General features: G+C 42.6%; 2 protein-coding genes across 5 annotated transcripts in view; one reads left to right on the top strand and one right to left on the bottom strand.

The window, feature by feature from the left end:
• Nucleotides 1-76: 76 nt before the first annotated feature.
• On the top strand, nucleotides 77-6,753 carry coq4 (coenzyme Q4). 3 transcript variants are annotated; one of them, XM_022250348.2, is made up of 6 exons: nucleotides 77-453; nucleotides 1,038-1,187; nucleotides 2,231-2,327; nucleotides 3,861-3,963; nucleotides 4,708-4,931; nucleotides 5,413-6,753. In XM_022250348.2, the coding sequence occupies exons 1-6, from the start codon at nucleotides 228-230 to the stop codon at nucleotides 5,570-5,572; spliced, it is 960 nt and encodes a 319-aa protein (XP_022106040.2). In that variant the 5' UTR covers nucleotides 77-227; the 3' UTR covers nucleotides 5,573-6,753. The 3 variants fall into 3 exon arrangements, with proteins under 3 accessions (XP_022106040.2, XP_086999466.1, XP_086999467.1); XM_087143340.1 differs by having other exon boundaries at nucleotides 1,050-1,187; XM_087143341.1 differs by lacking the exon at nucleotides 5,413-6,753 and adding an exon at nucleotides 5,110-5,374.
• A 74-nt stretch (nucleotides 6,754-6,827) lies between these two features.
• Nucleotides 6,828-15,978, bottom strand: part of wdr31 (WD repeat domain 31) — a 31,778-nt gene continuing 22,627 nt past the window's right edge. For both annotated transcript variants that reach the window (XM_022250343.2, XM_022250341.2), the window contains 4 exons: nucleotides 14,380-14,521; nucleotides 12,563-12,719; nucleotides 11,482-11,551; nucleotides 6,828-10,896 (listed from right to left, as the gene is read on the bottom strand). In XM_022250343.2, the coding sequence (XP_022106035.1) occupies nucleotides 10,800-10,896; nucleotides 11,482-11,551; nucleotides 12,563-12,719; nucleotides 14,380-14,521 (466 nt within the window). In that variant the 3' untranslated portion in view covers nucleotides 6,828-10,799. The remainder of the gene's footprint in view (nucleotides 10,897-11,481; nucleotides 11,552-12,562; nucleotides 12,720-14,379; nucleotides 14,522-15,978) is intronic.

Here is a 15,978-nt window from a genome sequence, read left to right on the forward strand (position 1 = left end):
TCCTCACAGATGATAATCTGAAAACACTCGATACATAACTGGCTCGGAGCCAGACTTCATTAGATAGGCAACTTCGGAGGTCAACTGAAAATCGTTGCTAAATGATTGGTTAAATTTGGCCTCATTAGCATTTAAGGAACACATGTTTATATTTACACAGTCAAGATGTTCGGAAAAGTACGCAAATATTGTCAGCATTTTGCTAAGGAATCTGAACTTCTGTAATCATGGCACACTCTAAGGTTATCATAGCACAGTTGAGAAATGGTTTAGTTTGTCGATATCGGCATTTAAAGGGTCAAATTGGTGGCCGAAAATTTGGTAGGCTTGCATCGACAACTGCACAATTCGGGTTCGAAGGGCAACACAGCTACTGTGAAAGCATCAACCAAAGGGAACACGAGGAAAACCTCGGTCGCCATGGTGATGAAAACTTTGCGGACAATTTAGATGGTAAGAAGATCCCCCGACTTGTTAATTTTTAAAATTTCATTTAGGGGCTGTACTATAGAATTATTTAATATTTTTATCACCGCACTTCAGCGTAGGTTTTTTAGCATGCAAAGTTTTGACATCCATAACATTTGGCTGTGGTAACATTTCTTTTAAACTTTGGTAATCCTTAGGTGTTATTTACTTTCAGGACCCTTTCACAAAGCCTATGCATGTCTTTTACCCCCAAAACTTTAGGGTCTGTCGTCCACTGCGGAGTGTGTGGGAGTGCAGCAGACGACAGACCCCACAGTTCTCGGGGTACTGTAGGTCCCTCTCTCTTGTCTCCTGGAGCAATATGTTTACCTCAAATTTTGCAATTAATGAAACTTCAGCTAACCCCCAATATTCTGATTCATATATCTCAATTTTATTTAGGCCTATGTGCTACAGAGTTCTGATGAAATGTTTATTTTTTCTTTATATGATAAAGTACTTAGGCATTCCTATTTTCATGCGCTAATAATCATGGATAATGACAGACAGTACATGTATATTGCACATCTCATTTCAAATCTCATTTTTATGCCTTTTTTTTTGCTCAGATAAAGACCAAGTCACCAGTCAGTTTGGTTCCCAGGCCAGCGACGACAATCCGTGTTTATACGATGAACACATCCCAACTACTGTGCTACAGAAGGGACTGCTTGCGATGGGATCAGCCTTCATGTCATTCTATGACCCGTATCGAGATGGTAATGAACTTCATAAATTACTTGTTTTTCCCACTTTGCCATTAAATCAAGCCTTCTCAAAGATCTCAGTGCAAATTGAACACTAATCCGAGTGACTGGAATTTTGCAAATCACCTCTTTTGACATTTTGTCATAATCTGGCAAGAGTAATGCGGAATTATGACCAAATCTACAAAAAGGTTATTTGTAGAATTCTGGTGATTCAAACTGATAAACATAATATTTGAGCCAGGTCCATTGTAGACACCAACATAATTACACCGACTCTATGGTGTAATGTACTTGTAATTATTAGAGTTGTTGAAAAGATGTCTGTATCCAGCCCCTGACATTTTCAAGTTCCATAAGGTTATGAAGCGTGGCCGTTTATTTGGGGGATTTGAATGAGGAAAGGGGGTTCCTTACTGGGGGGAGGGTTTCTGTTGAACTTGGCAGTCAACAGGAGCAGTAGAAACTCCCAAGTCTAAAGACAGTGTTAGTCAGCCTGAGTAAAAAGCCACTGATCTTAAATTGGCTGGCAGGCTGATTGGCCCTCAGGGACAGCTGACCTGTTGGATCTTGCTACACCTAGCAGGCGACCCACTTTAAAATCTGTTGGGTGTGTGTATTGTTCTATAATTGGCATGGTTTCCATCTAGAATACAGCTGAGAATAAGGATTACCCAGTTTTTCTCCAGATTTTAAATCGTGGTTGAAACTGAAAAATATTGAAAAGCAGACCTTCAGGACCTCGCTTCCCATTTTTGGAATTAAGGGTTTCTGCCTTTGTGGGCATGTTACAACGAGATGTTTTTCACCCAAAATTCGGATGCAATTTTTTTTACATTTTTATCTAATTGTAGACCAGTTTATAAGTCAAAACTTGGCTGCCAGATTTTAAAGCTTGGCAGGTACTTTTTAAACTTGGCGGGAGACAAGTAAAACTTGGTGGGCCGCCAAGCTACTTCTGTGGGTTGGAGGACACTGTCCTCTTTTTTTTCTCTCGTATGGTTCAGGTTTTCAATTCAAAGGTAGAAAATGACAAGTTTTGTGCACTGTTACAGATATGGTTGCAACACTAGGCGAGGTGACCGGACACTACGCATTACAGAGGCTTCGCGACAAGATGCTAGCTGATGCCGAGGGCACACAGATACTCAAGTGAGTTGACGGCCAGTAAAATGAGACACTGTGGAAAGTCGACATGCTCCGATGAGGGAGACTGACCCTGCTATTCTGCGGCAAAACTTTCACCTGTTGGTCTCATTGCTGCAATGTTCTTGTACACGTATCTTAGTAGGCAGTCATGTTTATTCCACAGAGGACAAGGCTGCAGTATTCAACCTCATTTTGTAGAAAAATCGCCCCGTTTAATCGTGTTGAAATTATTTACCGTAATTGTGCATTACCGTTGCTCCTTATCAGTGGTGCAATTACCATCTTCAGCCACCCAATCCCTTGATTTACATTTAACTGACAGCAGAACCACACCTCTGGCAAACTTACAAACACGGCTATAAATTTTCAAGATGTAAGAAAACGGTATAAATTGACAGAGACTGGTAGGTTTTTAGGATGAAAATGAAGAAAGTGTGGGAGGTTTGCGGTGACACCACAGAAGTGAACATCTATTTTTGAGCTGCCTGGTTCTTCAAGGAAGCACTTTTTCAACTTGATATCTCAAGCACTGTGCTCAGTGCACCATCAGGAGACTGCTAGACTAGGGTCATGCTTAGAGTTTGACAGATTAGCTTGTAACGTCGGGTTGAAATGGCTTGTTCTTCTCAGAAGCCCACAGCTCAAAAAGACATTAGCTTACGTGATGTGCCTGCAAATCTTCCATGCTTACGTGCCTCTTATTATTATTATTATTTATTTGACCATCACAAGACCTGAGAAAGCAAAATTGAACAAAAAGTATATAAAAAACAACAAAACCACACATATAAGCAGTAGCAGGGACCAGGGACAAAATTCCGAATCCATAACAAGACAAATAACAGTTATGTGGGTCAGTGACTGCCAAAGTGAAATAAACTACTATTACCTGCGGGTATGCAGCCCGGCACATAACGTTAACAAGACAAATTATATAGAACAAAGAAAACAACAGTACCCACACCGGTGATCAAAATGACAGCCAGAAAGAAAAAAACAAAACAAAATTGGTTGAATTACGTGTCCGATAAGAAAGCCTGCTTGCGTGCCCTAAGGAATCGAGGAAGGGAATCAGAAACAGCCGAGTCTTGTGAGTAGTTGTACATTTGTAAATAATCTCCTCATGTGAAGATTGGTGCGTACGTGGCGCTACGGCATGGGGTTACACGGAATGCAAGGAGCAAGTGTTGTGTGACTTTGGGACTCTCAAAATGCCCATTCGCTGGCAGTACTCTGCAAATAAATGAAGAGTATAAACATTCAACCTGTACAAGGGAAAAGGTACCAGATTTCCCAGGAGTCTATTGAAATTTCATGTGACAACGGAAAAGATAGCCAGCCAGTGCTTCATCAACCGTTAAAGACCACCACACGATGGGCTGTCGAGGAATAGGAATGGCTGAGCTGTGAATGTATGTTAATCAATGATCTACTTTTTGCAGGAGATGATAGCTTTGAATACGTAATCACTTCTTTGTTTTGGCATTCTTTCTTTTGGTAATATAGCATTTATCATTTTGTGTTTCCATTTGTCAGTGACAGACCGAGAATCAACACGAGAACAGTGGACATGGACTGTTTGGCCAGTCTGCCCCAAGGCACCCTGGGAAGGGAGTACGTCGACTTCATGAAGAGAAATGTGAGTGATTAGTTGCAGCTTGTTGGGCAATCCATACCGAACACCTGACCAAAAGTGGTGTGTGCCCGGTTCCCTTGTTACTGTTATTCCCCAAACCTTCAAAGAGTCTGAAATTACCTCCTGAAAAAGGCACATGGTGGAGAGTTTACAAGTCATAGTGTTTTTACTGTTAAGATCTGACGAAACGGCTTCACTGCTGGGTTTATTTTTTCAAAGAAAGCACAGATCTGCTTTATGTACCTGACTGTTACCTGCTTCCAGTGAATCCCATAAATTCACATCCTGTGGTTTGTTCAGGGATTGCTTGTTGCTTACTGTTGATACCGGCTGGATGGAGGATCTTTCAGGATGACAATCTGCCAAAGTTGCCATGATATTACCAGTGTTGTAGTTGAGACCACTTAAGACCTTCACAAGACCACAAAAGACCTCCAGTCTGAATTCAAGTCACAAGCTATTCAGAACTGAACTGCAACAAAAGCTTTCCTTTGTCACTGTTCACCCTGTTACTTGTGACTGGTGTTGTGCCTGGTCTTATGTCTGGTCTTGTGTCTGGTCTTTTGATGGTCTAGACTACAACACTGGATATTACAGATTTGAATTTGTGTTTGCAGCCAAGTTGATTGTGATCGGGTCTTAATCCCTCCCCCTTGATGTGGACCTCCCCCGATTGTGGTTGTGCCACCCTTACCTGTAATTGCAACAAGCCAATACAGCACATAACGAGATTTCATTTACTTGCAGAGGATCACGTCGGATTCGCGCACGCCTGTGCACTTCGTGGATGACCCTGACCTGGCGTATGTGATGCAGCGATACCGCGAAATACACGACTTCAACCACGCCCTGCTGGGTATGCCCGCCACCATGCTGGGCGAGGTGACCGTCAAGTGGTTTGAGATGATCAACACGAGGCTGCCCATGACGGCCCTGGGGGCGATGTTTGGACCCCTGCGCGTCAAAAGAAGGTACACGCTTAACTCAGTGATGTTGTCAAGTCCATTTTGTCCAAGTCAAAACCACAAGTCCGAGCCAAGTCGGAGTCCATTTTTATCCGAATATGGCAGATTCCAAATCCAAATTTTCAAATCCTAATCCGGCTATGAAATGGTTGTTTACAGCAGATTACGTCAAATTAATCAACAGAATGGTCAGAACATGGTGAAGGCTGTGAAGTTTGAGAGAGTTTCACTCTGGATGCATGTGCACGTGTACACCGAAGATGCCAACTTCAATTTATAAGAAGTACAAAAAGGAAGTTCTAGGCGACAACTCTCAGAATCAGGTTGGGGACTGAAAACCCAACCCATCTGTGGAAGGAACAGGGAATTGAGCCCGGGTCGCAGGGGCGAACGGTGAGGAAAGAACCACTTCGCCAACTAGACTCCATCAGTGGCCCACAGTGTACATGTATATCTTTCACTGTTGTTGTTTTTGGCCGCATTTCAGGCACATTGGCAAGTTGACGAGCCTGTACATCCCCTGGGTGGTGCAGGCGGCACCCAGGGCCAAGCTGCTGCTGAACATCTACTTTGAGAAGCGGTGGGAGCAGCCGATGGCCGAGCTCTGCGGCGAGATCGGCATCAAACCATTCACCGAGGACAGATGACACAAGGCTCAGTCAAGCTCCGTCATTGGCTTTACCGGCATCTGTTGGGACAATCAGAACTCCCAGTTCCTTGAAATTTCCGTTCTGAAGCTTCCTGATCCCTCCAATTATCCAATTTGCGCTCAAACATATCCAGTACACAGCTTTCCATGTAAAGTAATGGTGGCTGTGTTACATCCAACGTAATGCAAATCTGTTGTAGGATTATTGAATTACTCCGTGCCTTAGGACTTAAGAACATGATCTGGTTATCAATGTTGTATTCGAGTCCACCACAAGTCCTTGTAAAGTCCCCGTTAGTCCATCACGAGTCCATCAGTCTGAAGCCCATTCACAAGCTATTCAAATGATCTGTGACAAAAGCATTCTTTTGTCATTGTTCGCTGTTTCTTACAGCTGGCCTTGTGAAGGGCCTCGTGACTGGACTTGTGGAATGACCGGTGACTCGGATGGACTCGAATGCAACACTGCTGGCTGTCTGTACACATAGGCACAGTTGGTAGAAGTGTCAATCATGCTTTGAATCACCTCAAATGTATAATTGGAAACCACCAATCCCCATGTTTTGAACATACAAAGTTCGAGAAGCCTGTGGAGGCAGATTGTGTGTTGAACTTGGCCTCTGTGCACGGCCCATCATGGTAGTCATCAGTCCGCTATCTGAGATTGCAGTAAGATCGTACAGGTGCTGTTCAGATGACTTTGGAATCGGTCTCTGTGGCATTTGGCTGTACGTTTTGCTGCCTATAGAAAGTCTGCTGCAATATCCTGCCTGTTTACCGAAGTCAAAAGTATCGGCAGAAAATAATAGCATTGGCAAGTGGTTAAGGCAGTAAGGGTTACAATAATAGGACTCCCGAAAATAGTCATTTCTCTGTCAGACTGATATTTAGGTGTGCATTAATTGAAAATATATAAAATACATGCAGTCTGTAGGTTCAACTGCCAACATGCCGGATGGGCTCCATTTGATGAATGATGATTAAGGTAGACAAGCAAGGATTTCATGATTTTGAGGCCATTCTTGCTCTTGGAACACAGACACACTGGATGTGCTGCCTTTTGTTCTAAAACTTCCGTACATCTGCCCTTGAACCAAGACAGGATGGCGATGTTGATATGAAGGGTGTGCTTGGTCAATATAAAACTGTGGCGTAGCTTTAGAAGTCATTGACCTGTAACTGTGCCTCCATGTGCAGTAATTCTAAATGATGTCTTTTCAATCAGTTACATACCACTGTGCACTCTGACAAAGTTGAAAGTAATGATTATTTTATTAATTTGCAACATTATTATCAATGCATACATTTCAATATAAATAAATTTCACAAATGGTATTTGCACAAAATACTCAGCTGGTGACATGATAGTGTTTGAAATGAATTTACGGTAGGATTTAAATAAATCTTCATGAAAACTTAAGGCAATTGAACTATTGCTACAGACTGTTATTAGTGCAGGATGGATGTACATCTTTTACTTGTACTATAGAGGACTGAAAACACATGGAACAAAAGGATGTTTCCCTGTCATTGGTGACACTGTTGACCTTAGTGGCAAGTGTGGGCACCTTTAATCTATGTGTACAGCGACCCTTTGGTGGAAAAGCATTGCGTGGATCCACAGGTTTGTGTGCACTTGGCGCTGGACAGACTGAGCATGCTTGACCAGTTTCTGCAGATGGTGTGCCATCTTTGCTTCGCGCGTGCACCATTGACTTCACTGTTATATCCCCGTGCCCACGCTTTGTCCTTGCTTTGCAGGTGAAGGAACACTTCCAGGCAATGTAAACAGGTTTGGGGGAGGGGGGCCTGTCGTGAAGTGGATGGATATTATGAATGATGAATACCGTAAGGAGCCGTTCTGCACCTGGTACAAGCATTGGGGTCATTCCATGGGGTTGGGGCACAGTCTCTGACAGCATCCGTTGTTACATGGGTTCCGTAAAAAGTGAGCAGCCACTTCCCTGCATGTGAATTCCCAACTGACAATGTTATACATCTTGCAGGGCCGAATACAGAGGTGTGTGTCATTTTTACAGAGTAGATGACCTACTCTACAGGTCATGACAGGTGGTAAAAGTTGCAGATGTAACAAGTGACACCGTCACAAACTGTGCTCCAACCTCATGGAATGACCCATTTATGATCAGTGGTACCAACATATACTGTTGCACCGCCCTCTGTACAATCAATTCAAAGCTGGATGTTCCCCCTCAAATATTTTGACAGTTTCCATGAAGTGATTGATTTTACATCCGTCACCACACCAAGCTCATCTTTCTGTGATAACGCAGACAGTGTAATCAATATTCTTAATATTAAACTCTCCCCCTGGAGCATGAACAGCAAGAACATGGTGAAATTCTGCATAAATGTTTGGAAGATATGCCTAATTTACATGTAGTTGAACTTCTTCCTTTAGGCACACCTTAAAAATAAATAACTAAATAAAATACCCATCTCCCAACAGTAATTACTTACTGGTAATGTGCATTTTATAAGTCATTGGAATTTAAAACTAGATTCATCAAAGACAAAATACAGTTTTAAACTGAAGTGTCTGTTAAACATTGTTTTTCAGTGACTTAAATGTAAATAAGTAGATTTCTAAAAGGAAAATAGAATGAAAAAAACAAACAAAAAACTAAAAAGCCGAGGAACAAAACATGCTCTAGGATTCACTTTGTGCACAAAAATAATCTGTTGAATACATAAAGTGCATTGAAATGTTAAACCAAACAGAACTAGCGACAGTTAACTCAAAAATTTAAAAAACAGAAAGAAAAGAAACAGAATCTTCCAAGATTCTGAAAACAATGGGCAAAGTGAGTTAAAGTTGTGTCGTCTTTCAATGTTGTGGAATGAGTGTAAAGGATTATTAGAAAGCCCCCTCTATTGAAAATGCGATGACATGACCTAATAACAAAACCCAGCTCCGCACCAACTTCAAAGTACGTGTACCAGAATTGAAGGGGCTATGCAGTGCAAACTTTTGAATAACCCTTGAAGATGTCCCTCTGTGACTCAACCTTGTAATTCTATTTTAAAGGGCCAACCTGGTGCCTTTTTGGTTTTTATGCAAACGAGTATTTCCATATCTCTGAGCAAAACTATGTCAAACTGAATGACCCTTTTTGAGTGATGTTTCTAACCAGCAAATTTTGGTTTCACAGCTTTGAATAGAATGCCAATGAAATGAACAGTGCCTTCCCTGACTGACAGCGCCCTCTGTTGTCTGGAAAAGCATGGACAATTTCAACTGTTTCAAAAAGTGCACTTTTCAACACAATTTACCTCAAAGTAATGTCCAAAAGGTTTCATACATAGAAGAGTGCAAAGTTGCACAAGTGTTTCTAAAAAATTCATCCAATGGACCCTTAAAAACACCCCCAACCAAAAAAACAAACAAAAACAGAAGGTCACTGGTCACCTTGAAGGTCACCTTAGTGAGTAGGTAACAATGAAACAGTGTAACATTTCAAACAGGCAAGACCATTTGATAACGATGCATGTAAGGCCGGTCATATTCAGCACATGCCAGTCGACATACAGCCATGGTGACAGGGCTGTCTTCACGCATTTGCTGTTCCCAAATGACCTTCAGCACACTTGTGGGCATGCGCTGTTGGAATACCCAACTAGCTTAGTGACTGTCTGATGTCAAAATGTATGTTTTGCAAACCCAAAATTTGACGGCACTTTTAGGGCATGAAGGTCATGGACCATCTGTGAACTAAAACAAAGGGCAAAATATCAATTCATGACATGGCTATCCGTCTATCCACACTACAACCCTGTTTACTACAAAAGCATATGTCCTTATCAATTGCTTGTATCTAAACAGCATGGAATCTTAATAGCTCTCAGCCAGCTGAGCCCAAAGCAGGAGAGGGGACACTTCTCCCCAGGGGATGAATTTTAGGAATATACCAAAAAAGAGGTTTGCCAAGCTCGAAAACCTTTGCTCTGCAAAAATAAGATGACTTACCAAAGCTGTTAGTTGTCTCTTTCTGGTTTCACTTTTTTGTTGCTTGTCAAGCAGAAGTTGGAAACTTATAACGCTCTTAGAAAGAGACCCAAATTTGACATGCTTCTAAATGGTGCATGTATGATGTCTAGGGTATCAAAATGGGCACCATTTTAAAAGTGCTGAGGTCATGGTTTGATCAACTAGCCGCAGCCAGGAGCAACACACGGGAAGTGGTTGCATTGCTAGCCAGTAGCACCCATGGATGTATCTATCATTTCAAGCCATAGCCACGACTACTGGACACAGCCTAACACAGCAGATGGCCTGGAAATCACAAATCAGACCATCACATGGGTCCAAATCATTCTGACATTTTGGATAATCCTTCACGGACTGACAATAATGTGTATTGCAGTGCCTAACATCAAGTGAACTGCACATCTGTGCCTTCGTCAGAAAGGTTTCAGTAGTAGCTGATGAGAACAAGTACATTGTACTAACCCAACATCATGACGGATGCTTCCAGCTAGCTTTCCAGGATGACTTGAATGAAGGCAGGTCGATAAAGCCACAAGAGTCATCAAACAAGTTCATCATATGTGAACCAGTTGCAGGACTTTGAACTTTCAGACTGTATACTTCCCTGTATTCTTCCTTTTTTATCTTTTTTCCATCACAATGAAATGAAGAGTGACTAGAATGGCTTGTTTTCTTTGATGGTTTCATAAAAATTTGACTTTGAATTTGGTCAAATCAAGCGGAATATAAACTTCTTTGGGTCACGTTGAGAATTTTGTTTTTTCCATCATGCTGTCTACTGTAATGCCTATTCCTGCAAATAAACTATGCACGTCTAAGACACGGTCACCTCCTACTGTCACTGTCAATCCTGATCTTAGATCAGAGTCCCCCCCCACCATTTCAAAGTTTATAATGTACACAGCCTATGTACAAACCATAGTTATGGCACCCTGAAAAAAAATATGTGCACAACGAGAGTGGCCCCCTTCTAGAAATTTACCCTAGTTTGGCGACTGAGAATGACTTCTCAGTTACTTGAACTAGAGTCTGACTCCAGTCAGCCTAAGGAAACTACTCTAACACGCTCAATCAGAGTGCTGAAGAACTGGGCAACCAGACTAGTCATCTCAGCTGGCATTCCGACTTGTAACAACAGACAGCAAGGGTAACATCAACAGTACTTCAAACACAGTCGGCATCCCGGCACCCTGACTGGTTCCCACGGTGAGTCAAATCAGTACTGAGCGGCATAAATGAAGTGGAACGTGCCCTCCGGTTCCTCTAGTAGGTTCCCTATATGCACCCCAGGGGTAGTGCTGCCTACACAAATACTGGGAGAAAAGGGGTTGCCAAGAAATCATAATTTGTTTTCAATTTACAGTCTGTGCTCTTTTGAGCACTTGCAGCTATGGCAAGTGTCGTTCGACCACCAGTCGACTGCTTTTTCATAGTCCACACGCACACTACAACCACACTCAATAATCCACAGTTGGACCATTTGTAAAATTTTATGACTCACATTTTGCTGTTGGCTGCAACTTTCATGATGCATAGGGTCAATAACATCTTGTCAAATTATTTTCATGTGAATGGTTCCCTCCATATTCGTAAATTATATTGGTTATTGATAACCAGTGTAACTATTGTTTCCAAGTGGCCGCCTTGACGGTCTGAACTATCCACCGTTAGTGCAAAATAGTCGAATTGTAGTTGTCATTTGAACTTATTCAGAATTCTCATTTCGCTACACTGAACAGGTGGCTTTCAGAAAGCCTGGTGGGTTTGAAGGAAAAAATAAACTTTCCATGGGCTCTTTTCTGACGTCTCATATCTGCCAAAATTTTAATCAGACCTTTGGTTGTAAGATTTCAAAGTTCACTAATTTAAAACCTTAAATACAACTCGCATGTACTTACCTCTTGTCTACGTTTGCTGCTATAGATGTGAGGGATCCAAACCCGGCTATATTCAATGCAGTTATGCATGCTGTATGTGAAAGACAGAAAGACTCACGTGAGCATTATGGAGTTATGCAGAAACTCAATGTGCTAACTGTCACTCATGGCTCCCTTGGACAACGACTCATAGTTGGTAATGGCAGCTGTAGACAAAGCCTAAAATGGGTTTCCAGAGCCATAGCTATGTCTCCTGTTGGCATATGCCTATGTCTTTACAACTGGAAAAGACTTAGCCTCAGCTCCAAGCACAAGATAAAGACACAGCTACATCTAACACAGACTGGTACCATGTGGCAGAGCAAATGCATGGGCAGAGTGTCATTAGGGTTGTGTTTGAATAGATTGCTCATGTTGAACACACGTGTACTCCTGAAGTGCATGAATGGCAGGAATGCATGTCAAACAGTGAGTAAATACACGAGAGAAGAATCTTGCAGCAAATGGTTATTTCAAGGATAGGTAACTGTTGAGTTGTTCATGATGTCGAGTAATGAACAGTCAACATTTTCCCTCACAAGCAAGTATTGAGAGTAGCACACGGGTACGCAGCCAAGAAGTACTAAAAGACCCCGCCAGTTCTGTAGTCAGGGGAAATCTACCGTTGCGCACAAATGTCTTTCCGCGACCAAAGAAGGTAGACAATAACTTGTCTTAGGCTTGACAAAACAAAACATTCTGTGTACAAGGGATTGTAACAGCTGTTGCATATTAGTTCCATGCCGCTATGACGATGTAAAGTAAACCTTGTGAAATCAACCTTTTTTACCACTAAAATGCATTTTACAGCACATTTGATGAAACAGTTACACAAGTTCCAAGTTTTCCTACGTAAAAATGAGACGGCCCTGTAATACCTAGCAATAATATCCCCAAGGTTAGAACACTACTGTGTGAGTGCACTGGTTCATTTGCATATGATGTGGAGTGAAAATTGTTCATTTTCATCGGAATGTGCAGCAAAATCTGTGCCCATTTGCAATTGGGAATTCCGGACAAGATGACCTCATGGCAGTGAGGTCAATCGCAAAGCAAAACTCACCACATGAAATTCTGTCCCACACTCTGACCGTAGCATCATTGGAACACGTAGCGATGAGCTCCTTGGAGTACACGCTGGGGATGAAGCAACAGCCCCCAGTGGTCTGCTGGTGACCGTGGTACTCGGCTACCAGGGAGTGGGCACGCAGGTCCCATAACTGTGGGATGACAAAAAAGCCAGACAGATAGGGAGATTAGAAAAATGGCAAATTCATCAACAGTTTTGGTCTACTCTGCACTGTGTGCTCTGTAAAGCGATGTATTCCCTTGACGCTGACCGACTGTCTGTGTTTGTAGTGCACATACAGCACAATACACAATCTGCAATTTTCATCTTAAGTGACAAGACTTTTGGATTCTTTGCATAAGTTCAGGACACACGGTGACAATGGTGTCCAGGTGTCGGCTCCCACCTTTTTTTTGGTTGACAATGAGGGGGTATTTTGCTCAAAGTTCTCGAGAGAAAGTTCAAGCGACAACTTCAGTTAATCACAGTTCAACAAATGCCACTTGAATGATGGATGGTTGCATTATATAGTTGACCATTAATTAAGTACCAATCTCTGGGGCTTGGTTGGCTGCTTCTTGTCAATAACCACTTTCATTTATCAGCACAGACGGAACCATTCCCATGAAAACAAGTGTACAAGATGTCATCAATCACGAATGCCGGTGCATGCCATGAACCAATGAAGAAAGTGGGCGATGAGGCAATTTTACAAAATACGTGTAGATTGACTAGGGTCATTCGAGTGCCTTGTGCATGTTACTAAAAAGCACGTGCATTTTTACACATGCATTTTCCTGAGGACTCAATGGATCGCATCCCACCTCACTTCCATAGAAAAGCACACATGTAAACACAGCACGCCATCATTATGTTTTAGGTCTACTTAATAGTTGACTTCCTACACCCAAAAGCACTCATCTCTGACAGTACTGAGCACCCAATGACCGCTATGCACAAATTATTCACTAAAAAAAAATGCCGCAAGATTATTACCATGTTATGACCTACAATTCACATTGCTATTGGGTCTGTGAGAGTTGTAGAAGGCGCCTTATGACCCACTCATGACAGCCGAGCCAGGGCATGTTACCAGTGTTCACTGGTTCATGGCCGGGAGGAGCACACTGCACTATTAACAAATGTAGACTTCGCATGATGAGGGACATGAGACTTTGTTATTAAACAACCAAAGGGCACCTGACACCTGGGGTCATGGCCTTAACCACTTCCTGCCGGGGACTCCGGGATCAGAGACGTATGGTTTATATGGGTGGCCGGGGTCTCCGAACTCGGACAAAGGAAACAGGGCCCTGTAACAAAAGACCACACTCTGAACAAAAGACCAGGCTGCTGGGCATTACCGGCATTTTTCACTCTCAAAAATGGTGATAATCCAGCCTTGTTTTGAAACCCTATACCAGGGTTTGGGGCATTGAGAGCAAGCGGATTACCACCGGGGACAACGCTGCGATGAGCCACACAGTACTGCTGCACGCTAATCTGGCCCCTATTGAAAAGAGGTCAGCAGTGCACTGAGCCAGGTTTGTGAACAAAAGACATTTATGTAGCACCGCACAATCTGGGCTCTGCTTACAAGGCTGCAGGCTTGGCTGAAATACTCGGGCGTCAATGAAGGTCACCTATCAACTTACAGTAGTGCCTGAAGATTACTTCGTGCGGCTATAAATGACCGTTAAATGAAATGAATTTTTTAAGGATTTTGAAAATGGTAAAAATGATAGTCATGCCGGCCCAGCATCATCAACATTGAAAAACGCCCTGGCACGAAGTGGTTAAGCAACACTCACCGTTGCTTCGCACCCTCGGCCTCCCACACCATTGCTGGAGGTCAGACAGTAGTTGCCGTCAGAGCTGACATCGCAGCACGTCTGGATGTACTGTTTCTTGGGAAACACGTGGGCCTCGGTTAATGTCCTGGTGTCCCATATTCTGTGAAATAATATGAAACATTCATCCTAAGAACACAAGCAGTAAGACGTAAACCAGTACCAATTGGGTGAATGTTCTGAAGGGGCACCCACGGGTACACGTACACACATGGGGGGTGCACCCATGTGGCAACCTTCTCCCTAGTTACAATGTATGATACTGAGCACTGAATACAACTACATGTATGTTTTTCTCTTTTAGCAGTCATGCACAAAATACATGCAAGTAAATTACAACACTTTTTAAAAGAGAACTAATTTTTTTAAATGACAGTATAGCCCCCCCACAGCAAGTCACTTTTCCCAGCTATTTTCACTTGTCAGAAATCTACTATATGATACACATTAAACAGCGTACAAAAAAATAACTTCCAAAAGCATCATGCCCACAGGTGACAAGATTTCAAGATTTTGTAGAGTGGAAAATTTCAGCACTTCCACAGCAAATGATCATCCGTTTTCCTGGAACTTCATGTAGTACACGAGTTTTAGTTACTCTTTTGAGTGGCAGGCAATGTGGCTTCATGGCTAGAGTTTGTAACTCTCAATCATAGGGCCAAGGGGTTCAAACCACACTAAGGATACCCTTCTTGCACTTCACTTGCCTCTCTCCCTAAGACGGAAAATGGCTACCTATGAGAGCAGAAAGGGTTATTGTGTCTGAATGGCTGCATTCAAGTTGAATACTCCAGGGGAGTTGAGATGGTTTTAAGAATGTTTCTGATCACAGTGAACATTGATATTGATGATATACAATGCCTCAAGCTTAGGACCAGTAGATACGTGCATATTACAAATATCTTCATAATTAACCCTAACAGTCCTGAATCCTCCAATTTTAATATGATTTTGCACACACCCTAGGGGGTTAGGGTTAACAACGTTGATCTGTCCCTACACGGCCCCAGACAACAAAACCTAATGCATTTTTATACTTTCTTCAAAATTAAAATTCTCTTTGAACACGAGGCAGATCTGCAGCAAATTGCTTGCGGCCTTGCACGGATCCGTCGCCATCCCACCAAATGTTTGCACAACGTCTCGTTGATAAGTGAGGAAATCCCGCGCGTGTCTAAACTCGGTAATAAATCAACTGCTGCTCAAACAGTCAGACAGCAGTGAGGGTCTCGTATGATTGGATACATACACGCGAATCTACCCTAACCAGGGTGTGTGTGCATCTTGTGAGCAGCAAGATAGTTGGCTTTGGTTCGATGGCGATTTTTGTCTCTGGCTCTCGGCTGGCCAAACTGCAAGATACCAGCTGTGCCACCTGCCTCACTCTCAATGACATGCTCAAGCCTACACCTTAATGTACATGCATGTACAGTATATTGTGCATCAATTAAAAATGAACTGAACCACGCCACACAACCAACAATTCCTGTAATGTGCATGACCATACCATTAAAATTCTTGGCACTGCTGTGCCTACACGTGGATGCATACTTCTGAAGT

This window comes from Acanthaster planci, linkage group LG11, assembly GCF_054643075.1.
Source record: "Acanthaster planci isolate LZ-2023a linkage group LG11, COTS_SCS, whole genome shotgun sequence".
NCBI classification, from domain to species: Eukaryota; Metazoa; Echinodermata; class Asteroidea; order Valvatida; family Acanthasteridae; genus Acanthaster; species Acanthaster planci.

What these genes read in the sequence shown, in the direction of transcription:
- coq4 (XM_022250348.2), top strand. Translation starts at nt 228, where the DNA reads ATGGCACACTCTAAGGTTATCATAGCACAGTTGAGAAATGGTTTAGTT. An exon ending in GAGGGCACACAGATACTCAA is followed by an intron (nt 2,328 to 3,860) that starts GTGAGTTGACGG and finishes TCCATTTGTCAG; the next exon opens with TGACAGACCGAGAATCAACA. An exon ending in CCCCTGCGCGTCAAAAGAAG is followed by an intron (nt 4,932 to 5,412) that starts GTACACGCTTAA and finishes GCCGCATTTCAG; the next exon opens with GCACATTGGCAAGTTGACGA.